The 26665-nt window shown below is 38.3% G+C and overlaps 1 protein-coding gene across 5 annotated transcripts in view; it reads right to left on the reverse strand.

Moving 5' to 3' along the window:
* The window catches only part of SYTL3 (synaptotagmin like 3), a 36412-nt gene that overhangs the window by 5400 nt on the left and 4347 nt on the right, over positions 1-26665 (reverse strand). For 4 of the 5 annotated variants that reach the window (XM_083830944.1, XM_083830941.1, XM_083830943.1 and 1 more), the window contains exons 2-13: positions 25765-26327; positions 24148-24363; positions 21315-21379; positions 18634-18685; positions 17197-17263; positions 16130-16202; positions 12622-12746; positions 7773-7916; positions 4794-4972; positions 2493-2595; positions 591-761; positions 285-399 (exon numbers count right to left, since the gene is read on the reverse strand). In XM_083830944.1, the coding sequence (XP_083687070.1) occupies positions 285-399; positions 591-761; positions 2493-2595; positions 4794-4972; positions 7773-7916; positions 12622-12746; positions 16130-16202; positions 17197-17263; positions 18634-18685; positions 21315-21379; positions 24148-24363; positions 25765-25874 (1420 nt within the window). In that variant the 5' untranslated portion in view covers positions 25875-26327. Of the gene's footprint in view, positions 1-284; positions 400-590; positions 762-2492; positions 2596-4793; positions 4973-7772; positions 7917-12621; positions 12747-16129; positions 16203-17196; positions 17264-18633; positions 18686-18848; positions 18922-21314; positions 21380-24147; positions 24364-25764; positions 26328-26665 lie in introns of those variants that run through there. The other variant, XM_083830945.1, reaches the window with a different exon arrangement.

Genomic DNA, 26665 nt, shown 5'->3' on the forward strand with positions numbered 1-26665 from the left:
TGGTCCAGTACCCTTGCAGCCATTTCCCTTCCACCTTTTACCTAAATTGCTAGTCTCTACCTTGAGCAGAGAAACTACTACACCACCTCCAGAATAAGGTCTACTGGTAACACCATAACAGGTACAAGCTTGCCAAACATCTGGATGCATCATACTGTAACTATTGAAATTATCAACTTTTGCTGGCACTAAAAAGAACAAAAATGTGAAGTAGGCACATTGTCCTTCACTGATCCTAATTCTTTTCTAGCCAAGGGATTCATGTATTCTGGAATGCTTCATACCTTCTCTCATCCATCTTTCAAACTGGAAATTTTTATACTGGGCTGGTACCGACAGTCTTGCAGACACCAGGAGTTCTCCACTGTACTGGGTAAGACTATGTTCAGGCTTTTCAAGCTGAAAGAAGAGACATACAGAAATTGGCATTACATACTATTCCACATCATTCTCACAGCTCTTTTATAACAGGTGTTACTCATGGGCTGGATTGACAGCATTCTTCCCTCAATGACCTCAGAAGGGTGATCTCTTCCATAACTTTCACAACATCATGTTCTTAAGATACAAGCACAAGAATTAACAATCACCTTGGATTTTAGCTGGTACCAGTTGAATGACTCCATCGAGTTATCTTCAAAATTCCACGTGGCCAATGGAATCACCACTTCCCCCAAAAACACCCTGTACTTCAGAGCTCCTGCATGCCACACAGAGATCTGAAGCTGCCGACTTCCCAGCTGGGAGTATTCAATCTTGTACTGGAAAGATAAGCAGCATTTATAAAGCAACACACAGGGTGAACGCAGAGCCATGCTCACAGCCTGCTCAAAGGCAGCCTGACCACAGGATGGCTGAAGGCATCAGGATGCAGACAGAACTATGCTGTCTGAACGTGCCTTGCAATTTCCATGCTACCTCACTCCTTAAATGCTAAAATAATGCCCATGCAAATATGAAACGACATTCCAGGAATACCTCGGCTTCCATTGCTAAAGATTTTAATTCATCCAGAACTTCAAATAATTCTTGACCATTGTTCTTTATAAATTACTTTTCTGTTTTATACTCCCAGTACAATTTGGCTGCTCTGGTTGGAGGTCAGGTCAAGATTAAGACACCTGACAAAGGTGCTAAAACTTCCATTCTGGTCAGTGGAAATTTACTCAACGCAGTCAGCAGGAGCAAGGCAGTAATTCAGGAAACCAGTCCTTAAAGCCCTGATCCACTCCCTAAGCACAGTTAAGAGCTCTTTGAGATATCACTGGGTATCTGAGATACCCACACAAGTCTGGTAACCTGCACCCACCTGGACTGAAAACGAGGCAATGACATGGCTGCGGGCATCCCTACTGACATTTGGGCTGCTGAATCACAGGCTGGGTGTAGGCTCTGGGAAGAATGACCCTGATTCACCCTACCTAGCTTCCAGCAACTCTTAAGAGCACTTGTGCTCCTCACCAATGCACGTACCCAAGTGCAGGTGCCTTCATTTGCAGACAGATCCCACTGAGTTGGCTCTCAGTGCTGTGGTGCAGTTTACCTGTACTAGCACTATGCTCGTTTGACCATTTCTGCTTGTTTAAACCAATTTAAATCATTTCTAATTAATCTACCCTTAGTGTTCACACAGCCAACTCAGGCATGGCTCTCCCTCTCTACCAGTTCTGCATCGCTCTGGCATTGAAAAATGACTATAGAATAGGAGCCAATTATTTCAGTGTTAGGTGCTTTTTTCTCCCAACTTATACACTATCTACAGACTTCAAGATACATGAGAATTACATAGATTGTATACATCTTTTTGTTGTTATCAATTTTTAACAATGTTCTTTTCAAACATTTTGCCTGTTTCACTTGCTACAAATTGGTGATGTTCATACACACTGAAACTTTCATGTAGCTCAAGGAGAAATAATGTAATTTCGTCCATTCATTTTGTTTCACATCTCTTCGAAGACTACACTTCACAGAAAATTAGGTGTTGCTGCAGCTCACTGATGCACAAATGCACAAAAAGAGGTTTTGTAGTGACCTGGGCACAAAACCGGAAACAACAAAACTAATCCAGGGGCGCCCCATCCTAACTGCAGACTCCCAGTGACACGGAAAACAAAGGGCATCATTTGAAAGGGACACCTGTGTAAAATACTCACTCTGCTCTGCAATACACTCAGTTCCTGAAGGCACCAGAAACATGTCTATAAAGGACACTTTGCTTTTGCTACAAGGTAACTCAGAACAACACCTTTAAGCGTGTTTCATGCACAAAGGAAGACTCTTTTGAGGGTGCACAATTCACTAGTGTAACTTTAAAAGCATTTTCAGTCCAAAAGTTATCTGAACTGAAACCAACCATTTCTTAATGACTGTTGTCACTGACTCCTGCAATTGCCCCATCAGGACAATGCTGAACTTGCAGGATTGCACATTATAAAAGGAGACATTACCATGGAAGAGTGCTTTTAGCGACACACAATTGCAAGCAGTACCTTCAAAGTCTCATCAAATTCTGGATCCACTGTGTTCTTTCTGACAGCTGTCTTCCGCTTACTCCGAGGAGATTTATCAGGAAGTAAATAAATCTTGACATAGCTTGTAAATAGAGAGGATATATGGAATGTGACCAGAAGGGGAAGAAAAAAAAAAATCAAACTAAGAAGAAAAATGATTTATTTAAAAGAGAACAATGAATTATTTAATTCAAACAATTGTATTGAGTTTATAATTTACTAAGCAATAAAATGGCAAATTGTGATTTGTATCCATTTTCATTAAAATAAACACTCAGGCTATAAAGGTCTCTGTATATCATTCAGATAATGTGTTTCAATCCTATTCTAATTGGGAAAGAATTAGGCTCTGAATGCGAATCTTCTATTTACATACTCTTGGCCTCCAATAAAATAGCCACCAAGAATGTCACCTTGTCATTTGTAGTGACAGCTTTGTGAGGAAAGCACAGAGCGTATTATGTGCTCAAAAAAAAACAAAACTCAAAAACAACAAAACTCAAAAACCTTTAGGTTCATTGCTGTTTGTGCTGATTGTTCACAGAATTAAGTAACATGTGGCAAATAAAAGGTATAATCACACATAATGCGTAATAATTCGTAACTTACAAATGATAATTGTTGTAATAACCACTAGAATGATAGTAGAAGAGTATGTAAAATGTTCAAAATTGCTTTAATGCTTTTTCAAGTAAATAACAGTAAAAAAATGAAATTCTTCTGGAAGCTGAGTTGAACAAGTATCAAGCACCAATGACAACTACCCAAAGTTTCTCATGTGTAGGTCATGTCAAAATTAATACTTAAACTTTCCCCTTAATATAAGTTCAGTGGGCTGTATTTATATTACAGCTTCAAAACTGAAGAGTATTAGCAGTAGGGAGTGCTGGCTCACAGCTTGGCAACTGTATTTTTGGTATAAATTTCAGATAATATGATTTAAACCAATTTCAAAACAGCCTCTTGATTAACTTCCTGGCTAATTTACAGTCAGTTGTATTTCCTATAATCAGAACTTACACTTCTTCCCTATTTTTTCGAAACCTATCCATAGGGAAGAACTACTTTTTAAAATATTCAGGTAGTAGAATTTTTAGCCTCTTAAACTGATCTGGGGTGACAGAGTAACAAGTAGACAGTCAGACCTCAAACCAGTCAAACAATTCAACATATTTTAAACATCACTTAGAAGTTTGTTTTCTGTCAAGTGCTCTGAGTGCACTGACTGTACTTTTTTCTGTTGGTTTGGGAACCAACAGAAATACATAAATATATACCAACAGAGAACATAATGTCCAGTACACAGCTCTTCCCACATCACCTTTCAGACTTCCTGCAACTGATTGCCCAAATTTATTACCAGGGGACTTAAAGAACCTTGACCCACCCCAAAACACTCCCAAACTATTCCACTTCGTAAGCTGCTGTTCCAGCGAGGCTTTTTTTAACACAAAGCTCATCTTTATGACCTTACTCTGCAAGATATTCAAAGCCACATTCCTTCCGGGGGAAGGTGATTGCAACTCTGCAATTTCCAGTGTGGTCACTCAAGTGCTCAAACACCACATGACAGCAGGGGTAGAATACATTGTTAGGTATTCTGCTTGGTGATTTTCCGCAAATGATTGCTGCACGGTCAGAGAGGATCAATTAGTAATAAACAAACAAACAAACCACCAAGGCTTAACTGCCCAACCAATCATTTCTGTGACCTATTTTATCCACAGAAGTAGGTACTTCTTCCTCTTGTGATATGTAATTATTAACCAACTTTAGATTTTAAAACGTGTTGCAGCATCTGAAATTTCCATTCTTATTACAGATGAGGAAGATGGAAGCACAGAAGTAGTATGGCAATCACCCAGTAACCCACAATGAGTCAGTGGATGAATTAGCAACATGACTCACATTTCAATTTTCCATCTCATGGTTTAGCCACGTGTATATTAATTTTGCAGGCACAACTTAAGAGCTAGAATCTAAACAGTTGCTCTCAAGATCCAAAGTTGCTCATCAGCAACACAGATAACCAACTGCCTGCTCACAGGCAGGGGAACAGACAAGAGCAGAAAATGGTCGGAACAGAAATCAAAAAGTGCTGGTATGAAACCTGTTTGCCTTGCAGTGTGTAGCTGTAAAAAGTGCAGATATATACACTGGATGTTCTGAGTGCGCTAACATGGCATACCATCATATATCAATCCATTTCTATATTTATGTATCTTAAAACCAAAATATTTTGCTTATTATTTCTTTTCTCTTTCTCTACAAAATACTTACGGATTACATTTTTTCTTCTTCTCTTCTCCATAAGCCAGATTCTTGCATCCCTTGATGCAAATTTCTAAGATGCGAGCCTTGAAGATGTATCTTATGGCAAACTCTATTTCTCCTGTGATGTCAGCTTTGCCGAAGTTGCCAGATTCAGTGCAAGTGCTGTTAAGACTATACAAACTCCCCTAAGAAAAAACAAATGTTTGAGAAAAGTAGCTTCAGATCTAATAGGACAAAACATTTATTTCCCTCAAATGCCAGTATCTTTAGTGCCATGACTGCAGAGCTGTTGTAAATCATGAGGTTTTTATGTTAACTTTATAAAATCATTCTATTGCTTCCGTAACAACCCTGAAAATTATAACTAATTGCATTTCTACTGCTTTACCTTTTCAGCAAACTCTCTGAGCTAACAAAGTGCTTTCTTAGATAACTTCTAGATCTAAAAATTGTCTCCCAATAAATTGCTTTGTGGCTTCCCATCCGCAAAATGTGTAAAGTGTCTGACAGGAAGAAAGTACTGTCTCCCAATGATGGTTTCAGAAAAGGTTCTGAAATCTAGGAACGTATGAAATACAGAACTAGACTGCTGTTAATAGTGATGCTCATAGCACCACTGCTGAGATGCCAGGTTCTATTAGGTATTACTGGTAACAAAAGCAGCATTGCACAGCCAGCAAATACGCTACGAGATCACCCAATTCCATGTAAAATGACAGATTCCATACTGTTCAGGAAAAATTAACATACAAAGATATCAGCTGTCATAAGTTAGTGCATTGAGAAGGTGTTTCCTGGCTCACCTCAGCCACTTTTTTCTCTTTTCATCTACTTACTTTCACCTACAGGGCAAAGGTTTAGATGCTCTCCATCCGGTTATATATAAACAGTATTTGTTTCTAGCATTTACAGAAGCCATGAAACTGAAATGAATGAAGAGACTATGGTCTTTTCTGTGGCCCAGCACAGGCACCTAACTTGCTAGTGCTATCTAGCCATCTTCACTGTAACAAACTATCAACTCAATCAAAATAGCTTGGTCTCCATTCATTTATAATGGTACTCTTTAAGGTAGGCTCTAGAATTTTTTTTTTACATATCATATGTCATGAAGATGCAGTTGCTGTTGGGATTAATCTCACAACAATATCATCCGAGATTGTTAAGATATCTGCGTTAGATCACTCCTGTCTGAAAAAAAAAACCAAAAAAAAAAAACAAAAAAAACAGCCCACACAGGACTGGTTAACCAAGGAGTTCTGCTTGCACAACCCAGCAGCTAAAAGTGCAGAGTAGTGTTTATAAGATCATATCTATCTCCCATGCAGATGCTCTTGCCAATGCTGCAGATGTGCAGCTTGCCAAATACTCACATTAAAATTCACATGAACAGCTTACTTAAATTAGAGAAGCTATCTAGGCTATCTTATAAGTTCTAAGCAACGTAGAAACCTGATGAAAGAAGGGTCAGAGTGCTTATTAAGGAAGTCACAAGTAGTGTTAGGGCTGTTTTGACCTGCTGCTTGTTGCATGTAATCTTGCTCCCTCTACAAGATGTGTATCAGTGTAATCTATCTCCCTTGCAGGGAGATCTTCCTTTGTTCAGTTCTGCTCTTTCACTCCCTGACAAAGAATATTTTTATTCATCTGACAAAAAAAAAAAATTCTTCAAAAATCCTTCGTGACAAAGGAATGCAAATAGACCTTTTTGTTATCTCATATGTCTTAACAGAAGTTCTGCAGAAGCGCTCCAAATTTTTTTTGCACAGAACCTCTTATTTATTCATAGAAACTGAAGAGTTATTTTGATTACTGATGTTAGGACTGAAAACAATACATACATCTCGCACCTGATCAGAAATTAAATATGTTCAATGTAGAAATCACTCTTGCTTCAGCGAACACGGATTTAGCAATGACTTTATGTATTGTACTCCTGCTGGCATGACTGGAAGCAACGGCATCTTATGTTTTGGAAGACATATTTTCATGAAGTGGTCATCGATATCAAACACCCATAAAGAGAAGTTTAATGGAACTTGACCTTCCCCCCTCTATAAGACAGTAGAAAATATTTCACTTTTAAGAATGGATTGTCTACAGTAAAGTTCAAATTTTTGCCAGTAGAATCACAAATGTCATCCAAAATAGTTATTCATTTGTCTGTGCAACATCTCAGACTCCACAGCACAGTAAACTGTGAGAGCGCCAAAGGCCTTGTGTGTGTTTTCACTCCTCTGCAAAGTGAGCAGTCTGGTTAATTTTGATTCCCTAAAAGCCATTTTATTTCCTTTCTTTACAATATCAGTCGTGGATTCCTTGGCCACTTCACCCTGCTTAACCTCATCACTAAAACGTAGAAATTATCTTCCACAGTTAATCACAGAGACTTTAAAGCATGTACTGAATTCATTTACAGTTGGCTTCCTTCTCTGTCATTTGCAGTATTCAAAATGTCATCCATCAGGGGAGGTTTCAGTGACATCCTCTGAGCCTATGAACTGCTCCCCTGACTTCTGTAACTCTTTGCTTCCTCTTCATTCACTGACATGCTGACATTTGAATTTCCACTGACATTTGCATTACCACAGCCCTTGCAGAATAACAAAATCCCTCTGTTAAATGATGTTTTAAGAAAAAAAGCCAGCTACTAATCTAGAAAGAAACACATTCAGGATCCCAACAGTAATACAGAACTGAAAGAATGTTAGTTGAACTAGCCAAATTCAGAGGAACCAGACACATCAATTATTCATTATTAATGGATACATCCATTTATCAACTATCTATTATTAATTTGATTTGGCTTATGCTGTAAAAAGCTCACATTGCTTCCACAAGGATTATGCCAAAAGCAGTCAGCCTTTTATCTGAGAGAAACTCAAGTAAAATCCCTATTTCATTTTGTAACACAATCCAAAATACTAGCTTTTATATTTGTCCTCATTTAGTACCTATTCTGTTGTGCTTCGCACTTCAACTTACATGCTTCCTGCCATCACAGAAAACTGCATCACTTGTGGGACTGGTTGTTATGTCGTCTTCTTGCTTGCAACTCCTTTTGGTAAGGATTTCATTATCATTTTGGGCCCCAGTGATGAGCTGTTGAAGACTGGGTGTACTTTTAATCTGTAAGAGATTCAGCAATTAATTTTGTTTTGTTTAAGAAAAAAAACTCCGATTCCTTCAGCAATGCTATCACAAGAAAGTTCAGTAAATAGCTACAACTCACTCTGGTCAACGTCATGCAGGTGGCACACTTTCAAAGAAAATGTAGTAACTTAATTTAAACTTTGATTTACAACATTCTCATGCCAGCTAGTAGTACATTCATTATATTCATAACTTTCTAAAATCAACACTCGACCACCTAAGCTATGAATCACTACTACCACAGTAACTGCTAACAACAGTCTACTAACAACACACCAAATGTAGCAATACACCAATAAAATGCCTTATTAATCTTTAACAAAACAGTAATTTTACAAATAAATAAATAAATAAACTTCTGATGTTTTCTTGACTTTGCTTTAAGTTCATTCACTTTCCCAATCTTCCCACGAAAGCCTTGATAACTTGTTGAAAATTGTATAGTAGCAGAACTTGAGATTTACCTTCAGCTACCTCTGTTATCATTCTATGAACCCTGTTGTTACTGAAGTGCCAAAAGACTGACATACATGGCTGGAGATATGCTGAAAATGGGTTTGGGGTCATTCTGATACATCATTACCCCTGTATGATACGATCTATGAAAAGTATGTTCACAGTTCAGTGGGTAGGAAAAGAGTGAGGTGAGAAGTTTTACAGAGTGAGGATCTAAGAGAATAATTGTATAACAAGGATTACCCAAAAGACTAGAAAGACTACAGTGTGACTGAATCAACAAAGGGAACAGAACTTATTTGCATCAGAAATAGATAACAAACATTTAACAGACCTAGGAACCTCTTCTGCACCATCAGCAGAAAGCACTAAAGAATGAGTGCAGCAGAAGAGATAATATATTGAGATTACTTCTGAAAAAAAAAACAAAAACAAAAAACACAGGATGTGGAAAACCGAAAGCAGTGTGCTGTTATTATAGTACACAGAAGTTGTTATGTGTAATAACTGCCCTACCTTAAAAATAGATGTAAGAATTCATTTAGTTCCCTTTTGAAAAGGAAACAGACAGAAAAAAAAATGTGTTCAGGATATAGACTTAAAAAGAAAACCCCAAAACATAATATTTCTCAGTAGAGAAATTTTCTTCTCACTTTTAAAAATCTGAAACACCACCAATTTCACTTCCTAACCAAAACAAAGTGCTACACACTGAATTTTAGCTTCTATACTTGGTTCAGAAAGACTTCTCGATTTTGTTAAACAGAAAATAAGTGACTGACAATGCGACATGAATACCAGCACTAAAGTTAGCATCAGGTCATAAGCAAGACTCCCACCAAGCCCAATTCATTAGAATTATCTGCAACAGTATGAATCCACTGTCACAGGAGCAGTAACCCACAGGTACTGACACACCACAAAATGCTTCCAAAGCTTGCACATTTCTGCTTGTTCCCCCAGCGAGGTAGGTATAATTGCACCTAATTTAAGTCTCTCTAATGAACGTAAAGAGTCTGATAGTGAGAGACCCTAGAAAACACTACTTAATTAACTTCCTAAATTCAGACTTTACAGGGGTTAGTAGTTCTTGCTGTTGATTTTTTTTTCCCCACTATTACTGAATTTAAACATAATCTCTTTCAACTTTAACCTAAAGGAATCAAGCTCAGACTTTCCATATGACAAATATGGAAAACTTACTTGAGAAACGGATCTTGCTCTTGAGACTGAAGTGGTGCCCCAGTCTTATATCCTGCACATTCAAAATGGCAGTTACAGCTATTGTTTCCCAGTCATTTCTAGGAGAAACATGCATACTTTCTAGGGGAAAAAATATTGTTTCAATTCATTCTCTGAAAATGAAAGTAAGTACTATCTGTGGTGTAAATCACAACCAATAAGATTTCTACATTATATTTTGTTCTAAATTTGAGTAATTAATTTTCAAAGGTGTTTCATAATTTAAAACATTTTTTTTTCTCTAGTTTTAGTTCTAGCATGATGAAAACATAGTTCTAGGAATGACGTAAATATCTGCCCTTGTTAAATGAAAAGGGCAACTGGAAGAAATACGAATGGAAGAATAATGCAATATTGCTATTGACAGGGATTAATAATTTTTAAAGTTGCAGCAAAGATACAGAAAGCCATCATGTAAGTGCAGGGACAGGCAAGTAAAGTTTCCTTCAATATGAAAACACCTAAATAGCAAAAATGATATTCACAAGAAAAAAAAAGACCAACAGTAATTCTAGCAAAACTAAAGTTCTAGTTTAGATATAGTCTAACTGGCTTGAATGAAACAAAAGGTCCCTGAATCATAGAAATAGAGCTCTGACAACACAAAGAACATTGAAATCTAACTTTCAAAACCTGTAATGCAAAGGGTGGACATAAATCGAGCCCTAAACCTTTAAATAGGCAATTAAAATCTGACACAAACAATTTTTTTTTTAATCTCCTACATACATTTTCCAACCCAAAGAATCCTTCTATCTTTTAAAAATGACAGGCTGCCTTTGATCATCATGCAATGAAACAGTTAGAAATCCATATTATCTACAAATAATGTTTTATAATCTGATGTTTTTCAATGCATTAATAGAGCAGTGCTCTGCCAGTGGAATAGTAGATAAAGTAACAGTAATGAGTATAGTTTGCCACAATGAAAACACCACTTGTGTAGTTAACGTTGCTAATTTTGTGTGTAATTGCATGCATAACTACCAGAATTAATTTCCAAGAGTTTGCAGACATTGCTGGGCCAATCCAAATCACTAGCTCATGCTATTTGACATCCTGTCTCTTCCATTTATCAATACATAACATTTTGGAGGAGAGTAAAACGTGTGCACTAAGGTAGCTGTGAGTAATATCTGCCATGAGGTCTGGCCCCAAGCGAAAGCCCTTCTTAAATTCAGCCACTTGGCAGACTGCATTTACCTCATAAAGTTGAGCAAGGCAATTCAGTAAGTATGCACAATGTGGAAAACTGAGTATAGAGAAAGTTCAGTCATTTGAGAGGTGAAAGCATTCAAAACAAATTTTTCAGTGTAGCTTTAAAGCAGATATATAACATTGTACTCATCCTTGCCTACCTTATGAAAAGACTGTATTTCTCACAAACTTCTCAAGCAACTTCTCACAGTAGCTTTCTGGACAAAATGTCCAGCACACAGCTACACAAGTACATACATACAATGGGTGAACAGATGGCTGATGGGTTGTTTGGGCTCAAAGCCTTATAGTAAATGGGGTTACATCAGGCTGGTGGCCAGTTACTAGTGGAGTTCCCTGGGGCTCCATTTTGGGGCCAGTTCTCCTCAATGCTTTTATAAATGATCTGGACTGAGGATCTGAATGCACACGAAGTAAGTTTGCAGATGATACTAAATTAGGAGGAGCTATTGACTCCCTCGAGGGAACAGAGGCCTTGCAGAGCAATCTTGACAAATGAGAGGGTTGGGCAATCACCAACCACGTGAAGTTTAACAAGGGCAAGTGCCAGATTCTGCACAGGGGATGACACAACCCTGGAATATATGTAGAGACAAGGGGACAAAAAGCTAGAGAGCATACCCCCAGAAAGAGAGCTGGGGGTTCTGGTTGACAGCAATATGAACCAGCAGTGTGCTCTGGCAGCCATGCAGTGTGCCCATGGCAATGCCACGGCATTGCTAGCCGGTCAAGGGAAAGGATTATCCCACTCTGCTCCGCACTGGTGTGGCCTCACCTCAAGTACTGTGTGTAGGTTTGGGCACCACAACATAATGACATAAAACTACTAGAGCACATCAAAAGAATGGCTACCAAGATATATGAGAAGCAGCTAAAGTCACTTGGATCGTTCGGCCTAGAGAAGAGGAGACTGAGGGGAGGCCTCATGATGGCCTACAGCTTCCTCACGATCTCCTCTCTGGAGACACTGACAGGACCCCAGGGAACAGTGTGGAGCTGCAACAGGGACAGTTTCAGGCTGGGTGTTAGGAAAGGGTTCTTCACCAAGAGGGTGGTCAGGCACTGGAACAGGCTCCCCAGGGCAGTGGTCAGGGCATGGAGCCTGATGGAGTTCAAGAAGTGTCTGGAAAATTCTGAGACATAGGGTCCGATTTTTGGGTGTTCCTGTGTGCAGCCAGGAGTTGGACTCAATGATCCTTGTGGGTCCCTTCCAACTCTCGATATTCTATGATTCTGTGAAGACACTGAAAGCTAGAGACTGTAACCAGAAAGGAAAATGGAAGTTGCCCAACAACAAGCAGCAGTCACTATTTAATCCTTGCCAAAAAAAAAAAAAAAAAGTGCTTAGTGAGTGTCAGGGTGGGTTTTGGATGGCCATAGCTTAGTTCTGTTCAGCAGCAAGAAGAGCAGGAGAACAAGAGACAGAGAACCTCCCCACAGCCTAACGATCACATAGAGCAGATGTCAGCCAGCACCAACACACAGTCTGTGAGCACCTGAGAGCAAAGCAATCCATCCCCTCCCTCCCCATGTCAGGGTCTTTGTAAAATCTCGGTCTAATACTTCAGCTCTGGGCTGAGATCAAGTTGGAGACTTAGTCAAAAACCATGTCAAGAATCAGAGTTCTTGACAGTTAGTGAACATCAGCTAAGCCCAGCTCATAAATAAAAGTAAAATCCCACTGTGTAAATCATGATTCTTATAAATATATTCCATTCCTGAAACAGCCCTTAGAGTTAGAGACCGTGTATAACAATTTGGATACCCTGCTTGTAATGTTGATGGCAGTGTCAGACTGGCTCCTCCTTTGCTTCCTTCTTTCCGCGTTCTGCCCATAATCTGTTGTTAGGAGACTTCTGTCAGCCATATCATTCTGGGACTTAGAGATTTCTGAAGAGAATACAAAGAGAGAAGTAGCAATAACAAACATTGCAAGCAAATCTGTAGATTTATAGGCAAATAATGCATCTTTCAAACTTTCATCCTACAGTTTCAGTATTCATCTCCTAAGAGTAAGAAAGAGGGGAAGGCAAGTACTTGTCCCAGTTTGTATAATTATATTTTGCTTACCTAAATTGTTGTTCTAACTGGAAATTATAGTCTTTACTTCTTTTCTTTATAGCTACTGTAAGGAATTATTTTATGCTATCAAATACAGTTTTCTCGCAGAAATAGCTTCTACAGTCTTTATATATAGTTTGATTTGAAAAGCAGTTTGGATTGGTTCAGGATAAAAGCAAGATCGTTATAACAACTTATAGTGACAATACAGTGGAAATTAGAAAGAGTATATTGGAAAATATTTAGAAATTAATCCAAAACATGGACGAAAGTAGAGATATTATGTACTCTGGTCCCAAACCACACATAATTTTAAGAACAGAAGTAGCCCTCATTGACTTCAATTAACATTAGTCATACAGATAAGCTTATGTCCACCCTTAAGTATGTAATTGAATTAGCACTTTGCTAATATCTAGTATATTGTCAAATAAATCTATAGGACAATTGGACATTTAGTGCATCGCTTTTTGTTTCTTACTCCTTAGGGTACAGTCAGAACTTCATTTAAAGGGAAGGGCAGCATTCATTCATGATTTCTGGGGTTGAAAACCAGTAGGCTTAGCAGCAGACACTTTGTTGTAAATCCTACAGTCTCTCATGAAGAATTAATAACTTTTAAGTGGTACACAAAATAGCTATCACATGTTTAATTCATTCAGAAGAAATAAATATTTCTCCCATAACATAAATCTCTGTGGAGGAACCTCAGACAGTAGACAATACGTCATTATTTGGTACTTAAAAACAATGGCACTCTTAAGTGTGATTTTTAAAGCCACTTTGGGTTAGTTTTGTTCTTAGCAGCAATCAATTGTCAGATGTTTACTGTACTCTGTGTGCACCATTAAGGCATCACATGACATATTCATAGGCAAGCTCAATTAAGTCATCTCTCACTGTAAATGAAACCAGATTTTTAAAATACACAGTGAAATCAGAGACCATAAAAGAGACTGGAGTGAGATATCTAATGGAGTAAACATAATTTGAGTAGTTTAACAAAAGCTTCCCTCATACTCTCTTAAAACAAACAAGTTACAAAACAGATTATAGTGAGGGGAAAAAAAAAAGGCATATTCATTTTTTAGAACTATTCCTCCCTCCTTCAGCACCTCTGCACAGATAGTTAGTATAATGGGCACTATCACTAGTTCCAAGAGCAATTTTGCACTGCAAATAAAACTACAACCAGCAACTCCTTTCACATCCCCCCAAATAGTAACCATTGGATTATAATCTCCCGTTGCTGCCAAACTGTGCCAGAACAGGAGGTAATACCATCAAAAACAGACTGTACAACAGAGGCATTGTGCTGCACATGCTATTCCTTTGTTCCTCCTGCTCTCAGACATGCACACACACTGGCTGCAGCGATAGAATCAGAGTCAGGTTCAGAACGAGGTTCTCCACATTTATTTACTGCAATACCCAAGAGCCGGGTGTATTAAATACCTCTGCAAACCAGGACATTTTTATCGAGATAAGATATAGGGCACTAAGTTTAGACACTTGTGACTGAAAGCATTTATCATCACAGTACCAGGTTTTGTTAAGAGACCACATTGTCTGAAAAAGCTGTTTTCTTTGGTCAAGGAACCTAAGCCTTTCTCTCTAAAGGACCTTCTATACCTTTTAATTATTGACTTCAGTGATTGTAGCAGCCTGTTATTTTCTCACAAATTAAAAGGTTCTTATCCTAACCGAGGATGACGGCAATTGAGTGGGGTTTCACATACAGACGAGCTGACCTAACAACTTGCTGCCGTACCCCTCTGCAACCACTGCTTTGTGCTCCCTGGCTCCTGGCCACATGGCCCAGCACCCACTATTGTGCAGGCTCCAACATATAAACCCTACCTTCAGCCTATTTAACTCAATAAAGCAGCAGAAAACTACCCATTTGTTTGGTCTGCTCTTTTAATTAGCTAAATTAGCTTCCAGAGAGGTCTAGAAACACTGGTGCTAATTCAGGTTAAGCAATGGCAGCATGAGACCAGAAACATGACAGAGGAAAGATGTGGGGGGAGTAGGACCTTCCTTTTACTATTAAAGTCGCTTGCTGCAGTCCTGATGGGGTCTGGACTGCAGTCCAGTAACTGCAGGTTATGACCAGGCCGCAAACTAACAGAAAGGAGAGGAAATTAATTTGCATCCAACTCTGTGCTGCTTCAGCTATGCAATTCCAGTAACGAAGTATCCTATGGCACCCTGCACCACACTTCTGTTCAGGGGAGGCAGATATTATGTCTCTGCATATCTTTAATATTTGTTCACATATACACAACATTAAATTTGTGTAGTTAATAGGATTGATGGAAGAAGTCAGAGGAAACTGTGATTAAGGGCTAAGAAAAGAGTTAGGGGGAAACACTAAAGCCATATTTATTCAGGTCTAGTCTTATATTTGGGGTTGTCTAAGATGAAGCTAGTAAGAAAATGTTAAGGTTGGTTCAAATGCATGCAAATCTGCAAGCTCCTGTAATCTTCATAAAGCTCAGAGGTAGTTTTCCTCTGGTCATTGATGCCTTCAATCTCTTCTTCACACAGACAGGCTGTCCCCAGTGTAGTAAGCCTTAGAGGTACATACACAGCCTGCAGCCTAAAGAACAGCAGGCAGCAAAAGCGAATGGAAGGAACCAAGAGTATCGGAATGAACAAAGAGTTAGGACTGGCAGGTTCTTAAAAGTGCACACTGAAACAAAAAAAAAAAAAGAAAAGAAAAAGGAAAAAAAATACCACTAGACAGACTGAGAAAGAAGACCTCTTGAAAAATGCTAGAGAAATAAAATGTTAAACTCTACTTCCATTACACGATAGGTTCACTCACGGGATCAGCTGAGTTCAGTTAAACAGTTAACATGAAGATCACCACAGGAGAAGGTAGGTATTACTCTGTAGTAACTTGAGTTAAATACACTGCATCTGAACATCCAGTAAACTTTAAAATAACATTATGCAGTCTTTTTACATCTTTACAAGAAAGCCATTTTTGGTTGGTAACATCAGCTTATTAAATAAACAGCAGAATACTAAAGGAGAATTAGACTTACTGTATTATTTTTCTGCTTGGCTCAGTCTTGGCATTAGTCATTTCAGCCATTAGTCAATACCCTTTGATGTCCGTAAGATAGTTATAAACAATTTGGCCCAAAAAAATGAAGCATTTGACTAAGTTATCCTAGGATGACAAAGTAGTGAAATCTACTTACTTTTTATATGCGTTGTGAGAGACAAGAACAAGTTTTCCACAGATTTATTAAAACTTTTGGACTGACTGAGATCCTGCAAATGAGAGTCCATGAGTAAGAAAACATAATATTTGCTGTTTTAAAGTTTCCATGGTCACATAACAAGCAAATGGTAAGTCTGCCCTATTATCCTGTCCACTAGCAACTGTTACGCAAAAGCTGTAACACAAACCATCAAAATCACTTTTTTTCCTCGCAGCAATCAAAGTAACACATAATAATGACCGCTTTATCAATAACTGCTGAATATCATAGGATCACAACATCACCCAGGCTGGAGGGAAGCTCAGAAAGTCTAAATCCAACCTCCCAGCTGCAGCAGGCTCAGCTGTGAGCTCAGACCAGGTTGCTCAGTGCTGTCTCCTGTTGGGCCTTGAAACTCTCCAGGCAGAGATTATAGAGACCACATAGCATCTCTGGGCAACCTGATCTGCTGCCTAACCATCCTCAGGGCGAGGAAGGGATTGCTGGATTATGGTCTGAACCTCTCTTATTTCAACTTGTGCCTGTTGTGTCCCCTCCTCCTGCCATGAATGGTTGGGAAGAGCCCAGCTCTGTCATCTTGCTGACCCCCCATACATGCTAAAGAGGTCAGATCCACTAAAGCCATCTTTGCCTCAGGTTGAAGAAGCCCCGGTCCACCAGCTTTTCCTTACAGAAGTGCTTGAACCCCACCCTTCTTGGTGCCTCTCTACTTAAACGTGCTCCCAGTTCATCAATATCTTTCCTATTCTATAGTGAGGAACCCAAAACCAGAGGCAGTACTCTAGATGCAAGTGCCAAGTAGAAGGGGTTAATCACTTCCCTCAACAACTGAAAACTAATTGAAAACATGTCTCATGAGACTCCAACCTACTACCAATACAGCATAAAAACAGTGACAGAAGCAGAAGACAGTTTTTATATTGCAATATGATGTTAGAGCAGCTGTTGCCGTTTACTGCATTTCTGCAGACAGTATTTTCATTTGATGGCCCTCTAAGAGGTGCACAAATACGTACTTATATTTCACACTTATGTACATTTACCTTCGCGTTACTTCCTGCAGAGGATTCAGTGAAAGGAGGTGGAGTTGGAGGCACAACAGAAATTTTACTAGAAATGTAAGAGACAACAAACAGTGCAAAAATCAATATATTATGCTAATACATGGATAAATGAGCCAAATACATGCACAGTACCTTTATTATCTGTCTCTCCTGAAATATGAGGATCTGGGTTAAGATCTTGTGTCTTTAAGAGCTGCAGCCCAGGCTTACTGCCTGTGCTTATAAGAATTAAGATTGTCTTTCTATCTTCTCTAGGCAGAATTATTAACTTACAACAGTGAGAAAGATCTAATTCAGGACAGACGTTGTTTGGCAGCACTACAATTTGTGTCCCAAGTGCTGAAACACAACCCATGTGTAACGTGCCCCATTTCTGTTTCAGAGATGTTGTCAGAAAACATCTATCTTTATTTACAATACTGTAAAGACCCTTCCTTGCCTGGGCCCAGGGCTGTCAGAGCCCTTTTACAGCATTCCAGCCATTTCGTCTGTTGTAAATAGCCCTGGTCTGTTAAAGAAAAAAAAAAAAATCTGACTACAGTCTGTTATCACAGAACAATCACAGACCCTAAAGGCAGCCAGTAAAGTTTGATTTGCTTTTACTTTTACTGTATCTAGGTAAAAGCAAGGCCTTATGCAGCCCAGTTTAGGATCTTATCTATCTTTCTACAAGTTTCTATCTTATGCAGCTATGCTTTGCCAGATAATTATCAGAAAATTGTTGCCATCTTTGTATCTTTTTTTTTTTTTTTAAAGGAATAGGTTTTCTTTTATACAACTTAGTTTAAGTAGACTGTTATTGCATTATATATCACTGGTAATATCTTAAGCATAGTTATGCTTAGGCCTCAAACCTTCAAAATATTTATTCAGTATAAAGTGGATTTTTTACTTGTATTAAATTTTGGTAAACAGATGCATCTTCCTGCATACAGAGTTTCTTGTCTCATATTTACTCTGAAACTACTGATTCAGCAAAACCTGCCATTGAGCAAATATAAATACTATTATACATAATAATTGCTATACCTAATAATTATTATACCTGATAATTTTCACCTCTCATCATTTGAATGTAATGTGTAAATTTGAATGATACTGATGAAAATAGGTAAACAGAAAATATAAGGAGATATAACAAAAATACTGCACATTCCTTCATTTCAAATAAATACGAAACTACTACTCTAAAAATAGTACTCTGTTCCATGCTTGAGATCCTTTCTATGTGTTGCCAAGAGATAACAGTGTCAATTTTTCTATGCTTTTTTAATCTGTACTCAAAAGGTAATGAAATTTATTTTTTATAATCAAAAAATACAAACTCTTGACTGGTTTATAACATACAACGTATTGCCTATATGAAGTCTCAGTGTTCTAGGACCTTTTGTCCTTTTATCCTTTTATGAGTCTTACCTCAGTTTCTGATAAGATTTCAAGAGCTTTGCACCAGCTGTTTCATGTCTGCCTGTGAAGGAGGGGGGGGGAAAAAAGGTCACTTTGCAACAACAGCAGTTACCAATGCCTGCCTGCACAGCACTTCTTAAAATCAGTGCCTTTTCAGGAACTCCCCTGTATTTACAGAAGTTCATGCACATGCAAATCAGGAGTGAAATCAATCCCCATCTCACATATCAATATATATGCCAGGCAACACACACGTCTCTCCTGCAACCCAAATTCTGTCATGATTTCACCTTCCCCTTTTTCAGGGGTCACATTCAGCCTAGCTCTTCACAAACCCTGAGGACGATCACGTAGGGATGCTAATAGGCCTACTTCTTCAGGTTGCTAAGTGCCCTCGGCCTCCTGAGGGCTAGGAAGCAGGTAGTGCATGGAAATGCAATTAAACCATAAAATTCAAACACTATGGAAAGCTTGAAAATATGGTGCAAGAGTAGTCACGTTGTAATTTCTTGCTTCTTACGAAAAATTCTTTCTTTTTTATCTACTAGAGAACTAAACAGCTGTGGTGATGGACTAGCTCACAAACACAGACAAAAACCCTTTGCTAAGGCTGTCCCTGTGGGGAAACAGCAACATTCCTCAGGTGAGCAGCCACATGATGTAAAGAACAGCAAGGAGCGAGCGCTCCATCAGGCACGAACAATGAAGGCTCATGAAAATGTAGCTTGTTCCTGAGTAATCACAAACAGAAAGAAGGGCCAAATGCATGCAACAAACAGCCAGCTGGAGTGGTTTTAATCACTAATCATTCCTAATAATAACAATACAGACAGCAGCACGAGACCCATGCTTTGCTGGAGACATCATTAATTATATTACTTACATAGAAGTAGCATATCCTGGTGGTGGTAGAAACAATAATCAACTTACTGAAGTTACAAATTTCAAACATAACTCCAGAGTTAATGCTCTATTATTAATATGTAATATTTGATATCTTGAGCTACTGTAGCATTAAATGATTTCTTAGATTTTTAACTTACTAGTCAGTAAAGGCAATCTACTACTTTTATGAGAATACAATTTTTAGATAGAAGCTACAGAAAATTAATAAAAAGCACACACACGTAACATTTTTTGACTCTGCAACATGAGAAAACTTCACTGCAACATGTACTGTTTCAGTTTAACTTAGTTTGCAGTGAATACATCGCTTGTGTTATATTATTAAACCAGAAGAGGGCACTGCCTCTCCAGGCTTGAGGGATACATAACTAAGATGAATGCTGTTTGAAAGTTTTCAATTTTTTAACTCCTTTAACTACATCAGTTGGTCTAATCAAAGGAACCAAACAAAACATATTTCTCCCTACAGGCTTACCTTCTGTATATCCTTAGAACTTTGTGACTTCAACAACATTACTATTAGACTAACTAAGTAAAATGCTTCAAAGTACCCACAAAGCTTTGATAATGCAAGGTGAGAACTTTTTCACTGGAAAGAGGGACATTCAGTGCCTTGCAATATCAGGTTCGATATCTGAGAACAACATATCATTTTCTAGTAACTGTTAGAGAATGTTAAAATTACCAGCTTTAGACTCTCTAAAAAGAATATGAGAAAAAATTATTAACAATGGTTATGGAATACAACTGCACTTTAAAAGATTGGTCAACTAATACATTAAAATCAGAAATTGTCTTAGCTAGAATGGAAATAAGTGATTTATTTATTTATTTCTAAATGAATTGTTCAGCAGAAACTGCAATTCAGTTTCTTAATATGTTAGCCGCTACCTTTGGCAAATAACTACTACTCAAGATTTGCCTGATTACATTCTTCCATTTATAAACTTCTTCTTATTCAAGTCTGCCAAGATATATTTAAGGTCCAGTGCTTTCCTTTTTACCAGCTATTCTTAAATTTAGGTAAGATACAGATATTGCAAGTGAAATTGTAATATTAAGGTACAGTCGTGTACAAAAGAGAAATAGCTGCCTATCTGAAGTGGAGCTTTAACAGAAAGATAAAGGAAATCCTCTCCACCTCATTAGTCACTGCAGGTGAAAAATGAAGACTAACAGCTCCTTGATTTGTGAATCACATTCCCATAGGGCAATCCATCCACATCCTCTATAATTTCTTTTAGTGCTTTGTATTTTTAATTGCACTGAAAAGACTGAACAGAAGGCAAATGCACAGCTGGCTGAATGTAAAGAAACAGTAGGTGTTTAGCTTTCTGTTGATTTACAACTATGCATGTTTCTCTATTCCACTCCATCATTTCTTTAAGCTTTGAAACTTTGAGCGAAAACAACCTAAGTTTTAACTTTGACAAACAATGAATGCAAGATCATTTCTGTCCTGCACATATATTTTGACATTTCCATACTTATTTCACGTGTCATTGAATTTCTTAGTAGCCTTACATGTTCATTTATCCAAATCGATATGGCCAATAATTTTCTTATTCTGATTACTCACACAAAATAAGTTATACTTTCAAATGCTTTCCGCTAGCTTGCATTTACGCTTCATTTATTGTATAGGCAGACAAGACAAGATAACTTCTGAGAGGTCTCCCACCAGATGTATGAAACATTAAATATAGTAGTAGACTACATTCTGCGTTTCACTTAGATGAGGACTACAAAATGCACAACAGTTTATGGCCTGTTTCAGTGATTACCTTCATCTGGATATTTCTTTGCTCTTTCCTCAAAAAACCATTCACCAGCCTTTACTTTCACATCTCTGAAAAACAAGCAAAAGATATTTGAATGAATAAAGTGCATTTCTTGAACTGTTTAGTAACCACTTAACCATCCAACAGTCCTTAATCCTACCAGAAAACGAAGATTTCGTGACTGCTCACAACATTGACTGATCTTGCTGTGGGTTTGCAAACAAAGGGCTCCCTCCACTCTTCTCTTCTATTTTTTTTATTATTTTTTTTCCCCTTGCTCCTCCTTTTTTTTGTGTGTGGGACTGCTCACGTAAAGCAACAAATTCTGCTCTAGGCAGAAATCTGAAACAAAATTCCTGGGCCTGCTGTTCCATACACCGCTTTTTAGATGTTAAAACAGACAAACTATAGGATTCCTTTAGAAAATACGACATACCAGCTCCATTCACATTTACGCCTCTTCCAGGTGAAAGCACAGGCACTGTCAGTACATGAGGCTTTTTTAATTTTGTATTTTGTAAACACAACAAACACGTTTAAACAACTGGGTGGAAGCGTACACAGGGACAGGTGAATGATGGCTTTCCTATGAGATATTCAGCTACTCCTGAAACCTCTGACAGGCCACATTCTGGCACCAGGAGGCCTCTCCAAAGGCCTCTCCCCTCTGGCATGGGCTTGCAGGCCAGTGCTGCCTGGCTGTCTGTCAGTGCCCCAAGCTGTCTGGGGACATGGCAGCACTCTCGGCACACGGAGCAGGAAGACGGCAACCTGCCTCTGCCCATCCACGGCACAGCTTCAGTCCTCTCGGCCCTGTGTCAGCATCACCCCACCCGGTGCTTTCTGTCAGCTCCATGAGGGACATGAATTTTGAAACTGCTGAAACCTCTCTATTGCTTTTTACCGCTCAGTGTCAATTGGGTGAGAAATAAAGTCAGATGCCCCAAATAATTCAATGTGTGGGACTGCAATATTTGTCTGTAGGAGAGACTCTCAGCAGTGCTGCTGATGGTAGTGTTTTGTTCAGGATAAACAACTCTAGCGGTAACCAAGACTTAAAATTATGGTTGCTCAGGACCTGAAAATCAGCTCTTACATTTCTTAGTCACCCTATTTTTCCCTCACCAGAGTAAACAAAAGGTGCTGACTAGTAGTTACCACACTGCTGCATTTCCCAAGATTTGCAGCCCTCATGCAAAGCTAACTGAAGGCAAATGAAGAAGCGTGACCGAGTTTAATGGACTTTGCACTGGGACTAAGCAAGATCAAATGTGAATCCTGTACCATTTCTTTGCCATAATGTCTATTCCACTGAAAAATTCCTCTGCATCAGCAAGACAGAAAATACAACTTCCTCAAAGTCGGAATGTTTTTTAAAATCCATTTACATAATGCCTTCCTGTTTTCACCTTTAAATATTTGGACAAACTTATGAAATAACTAAGGGTTCACAGCACTATGACAAGGCAGTTTAATAACTAGCTGCTCTCTAGAGGAGATTTCCAAATGATCTGAAATTAATTTAAAAGAATAACAAGTGGAGGGAACGATCTAGACAGAAAGAAAGTTTACTTTTTAACCTTTCTTTTTAGTGCTTATATCATGAGGTACAGATAGTATAATTTTTGATGTATAAATAAACATAAATAAATGATGTATAAACAGATGTATAAAGTTTGATACACACATCAAAATCTAGCAACTGCTTTGTACTAAATATAGGTGGGGCTAATTTGTCTATTTTATGTGTAAGCTGCAAAATAAACTGAGGATTCAGAGAGCTTCTTTTCAGTGATGGTTTACAGTCTCTTCTAAAGCGTAGAAAATTACTTCAATTTACTAGTAGAAATTCATTTAGCTTAAGACTGCTACTTTGCCTTAAAATTCCCAGGCATTATTTAAAGGTCATTTTGGCATCTTAAGAGGGAATAAGGTAGTGCATTACTCTTGTGTTGGCATAAAGTAAAATTCCACCCAAATTCTCCCCCTTCATACACTGATTTATACCATCCAGCACAACCATTGACTCATTTTCAAGACTTGCTGTCTTTGTATACAGAATAATAAATATTTTTCATCAAAGGTGGAAAGATATCATCACCGATTGGTTTAACAAGACTCTGATTAATAGAAGGGACTATGATGGAGTGTTTTGATATGAAAATTGTACTAATACAGTAAAAGAAAGATTGCTTCCTGTTTCCAGGAAAACAAAACCAAGGTGACATAGTAAAGGAAAAAAAAACCAACAAATTCAGCATAAACAAACTTGGATCTCTGTTCTGACCATATTTTAAAAGTTGCTGATAGTGTTATTAACATATTTTTTAAAATATATACAAAACATGACTTCACACTATTCATTAATCCAGGTTTCTCACCTCTGCAGTATGAAGCAAATAATAATAATGACTAAGAAATTGTCAAGCAATTGGCTATACTATGTAGAAAAACAGCACCTTCAACAACTAGCTTTGATGCATGTTAGATATTGACTCAGGAGCACGAGTGCCATCTAGAGTTCAGTTATTAAGACTGTTCTGTGTTTTGCAATTAACATCTTTGCAAAAGAGGTGACGCCACCTCTGGCCTACCCTGAAGTTCCATTTTGCTGAACACAGGAAGGGAAGTCCTGACTACACGAAGAGCAAGGCCAAATTCCTACCAATTTCTTTGCTGCCAGGACTTCATCCAACATTTTCATTCTACCAGAGGTTTTGGTTCATTAACTGTTTAAAGCAACAGATACACACACAAACTGCATATCCAGCATTTAAACCAATGTAAACAAAATCAGCATAAACAAGAACTTATCAAAACCATTAACATTTCTTACCCATGAGCATAACAAACAGTGCATTTCCAAATGCAGGGGTTCAGGCAGACACGGCATTCAGAGCACACTCGATGACTACACCCGTTGCATACTGCACCTCTGTTCATCAACAACCCAAGGGATTTCTGACAGCGGGCACAAGATCTCTCCCGGTACTCATGGCTTACATTTCTTGCCCCTTTCCATCGAAGCTGCTGCAGCTGCATCTTCAATTTCCTAATCAGCCACGTAAAAATAAATAAAATAAGACAGAACAAAACAAGACCCATGTAGGTCACAAGCTAATGCCCTGTTTGCGCAATGTCACTACCCACTGGAACTATACCTTCAAGTTTGACCTTATTGTGGGCACTGTCTGAAGGCGTCTGCACACAGCATTTTTTGCACTATGGCTATATATGCAACCACAACTGTGCATGCAGAGTAATAGGCTAGCATAAGTGGGGTCCTGTTCACGTCAGTTGTGTACACTCAGGACAGAGCACCAAGATTATGTATGCAAGTGTTCATGTCATTCACATACAAAAATTGAGACTAAATTGTGGTCACTTTTGGTGATGTTTATTACCATATTTATCAAGATTATTTGATTAGAAGAATCAAATCTTCTATCAAATAATTGTAACAAACACATCACCTGAAGGACAAATAAAAAACACATCTGACCAAAATATCTAAACCTTTCCATTTCGTTAACCTTGCTTCCATGACAAGTACCAAGAGTCAAGATCTATGTTTTTGTTACTTACATCACCAACAGATGTCAGTGACTTTCTAACTAATTCAGATTTTGTTTATAACCCCTTACTTACTTTTCACAATCATTTTATAAGTCCAGTTATATATACACAAACATTTGCTGTAAACAACATTTAAGTTTCCACATTTAAGTACAACTACAAACTTCTAACTTAGCAATACAAATATCTTGTTTTATATGGGGATGCAATGTGACAAAGCAGTGCTCAAACTGCAAGGAAACCCTTACACAAGAGCTAATACAAAGCAAATAAAATGCTGAAGGATTATCCTTTATCCTTCACTACTGAGATACTTGTGTAGTGTGAAATAGTTAAATAAAATCCTTTTCCTAGACAACGTCACCTATTGACATCCTCTGAGAAAGCACAGTGCTCTTGCTTTCTGTCGAATAGGAGAAGGAACAGAGATGAATTTAGCACAATGAGGAGGTATCCAACAATTCTTAACTTCAGTCTTGGCACAACATAAGTTATATAAGTCAGCCACAGATCTGAAAGTGTTCTTCATTATCAGGACTGTATAGGCATATGTAGGAGCACGATGAGGATGTCATAAAGCCCTCACTGAGGAAGAAATACAGGTAGCAACTGAACTTTCTACAAATCCTAGAACTAAAATTCATTAAGTAGATTATTCACAGAGCGGTATTTGACCATCTTTAATGCAGAGTAGTCAGTAGCGTGGTAAATCCAAGAGGCTCTGGATAACCCCTCACTTTCCCAAAGAACAAAAACTTAGTATTAACGACAAATAAAAGAAGGAATACACCCGGAAGGACAGCAAAGAGGAAGAAAAGTACTCCTGAGGAAAAAAAAAAAAGGATCAGAAATACATGAAAAGGGGAGTGTCAGATACCTTATTCTTTCTTCCTCTGTTTTTCTCACCATCTGGTCACGGTACAGGACTTCTAGAACAGCCTCTCGCTCCAATTCCTTAAGGAAGTTTAGATTAAATTCACAGGCCATTTTTGCCGAACTTCACTTATTTCGTTGACTCCTGACACACTGCTCTACTATATTCAAAATGATGGATACTACTTTAGAGAATATAATGTGGCTCTCGAGATCTGAGTGTTTATCAAGAGTCTGTCTTCTTCCTTGATTGGTGATATGTTTCACTGTGTCATACCCTCGAGGAAAAAAATAACTATGCCTGTCTTCACACAAGTGATCGTTTAAGCATCTCTGCTACCCAGGGAATATGAACAGTTACAAGGTCACAGCACTTGAGTTTTTCATATCAAAGAACTTCTTGTTGTTCTTTTTTTTTTTTTCTTCTTTTGCTGAGAGTGGTTCCAAAAGGGATGAGAGCATGCAGCAGGGTCCCAGGTGCGGCTTTAACTATCACCAGGAGGCAGCATAAAGGATTTGGGGAAATGGTTTGCCTTACTTGGTCTTGTAGATTTGGAATTCCAGGATCTAGGGAAAAAAATAACACATCATTGTCCCTTCTCCTCACTTCTTCAAGACATTTCAAATAGCATTTGAGTAATACTTTCTGTAGACCACATTTTGCTATACTCAGTCCTTTCATACAGGAATTCAGACACGGGAGAGGTTTTAAGACAGTGCTGTTCTTTAGAGAGTCTCACTGTAATGTCCTTTAACACTCAGCCACGTATCTCCGTATTTTTCAGGTAGTCAACATGAAACAACCAACAAAGATTATCTTAGTTTCAAGCACAGGCCTCGAGGCGCCATGACAGGAAAAGCCATGCTAGTTGAAACAGAAATGCCCCTTTCTAATCTCATTTTAC

The sequence above is a fragment of the Anser anser genome, assembly GCF_964211835.1.
Source record: "Anser anser genome assembly, chromosome: 3".
NCBI lineage: Eukaryota > Metazoa > Chordata > Aves > Anseriformes > Anatidae > Anser > Anser anser.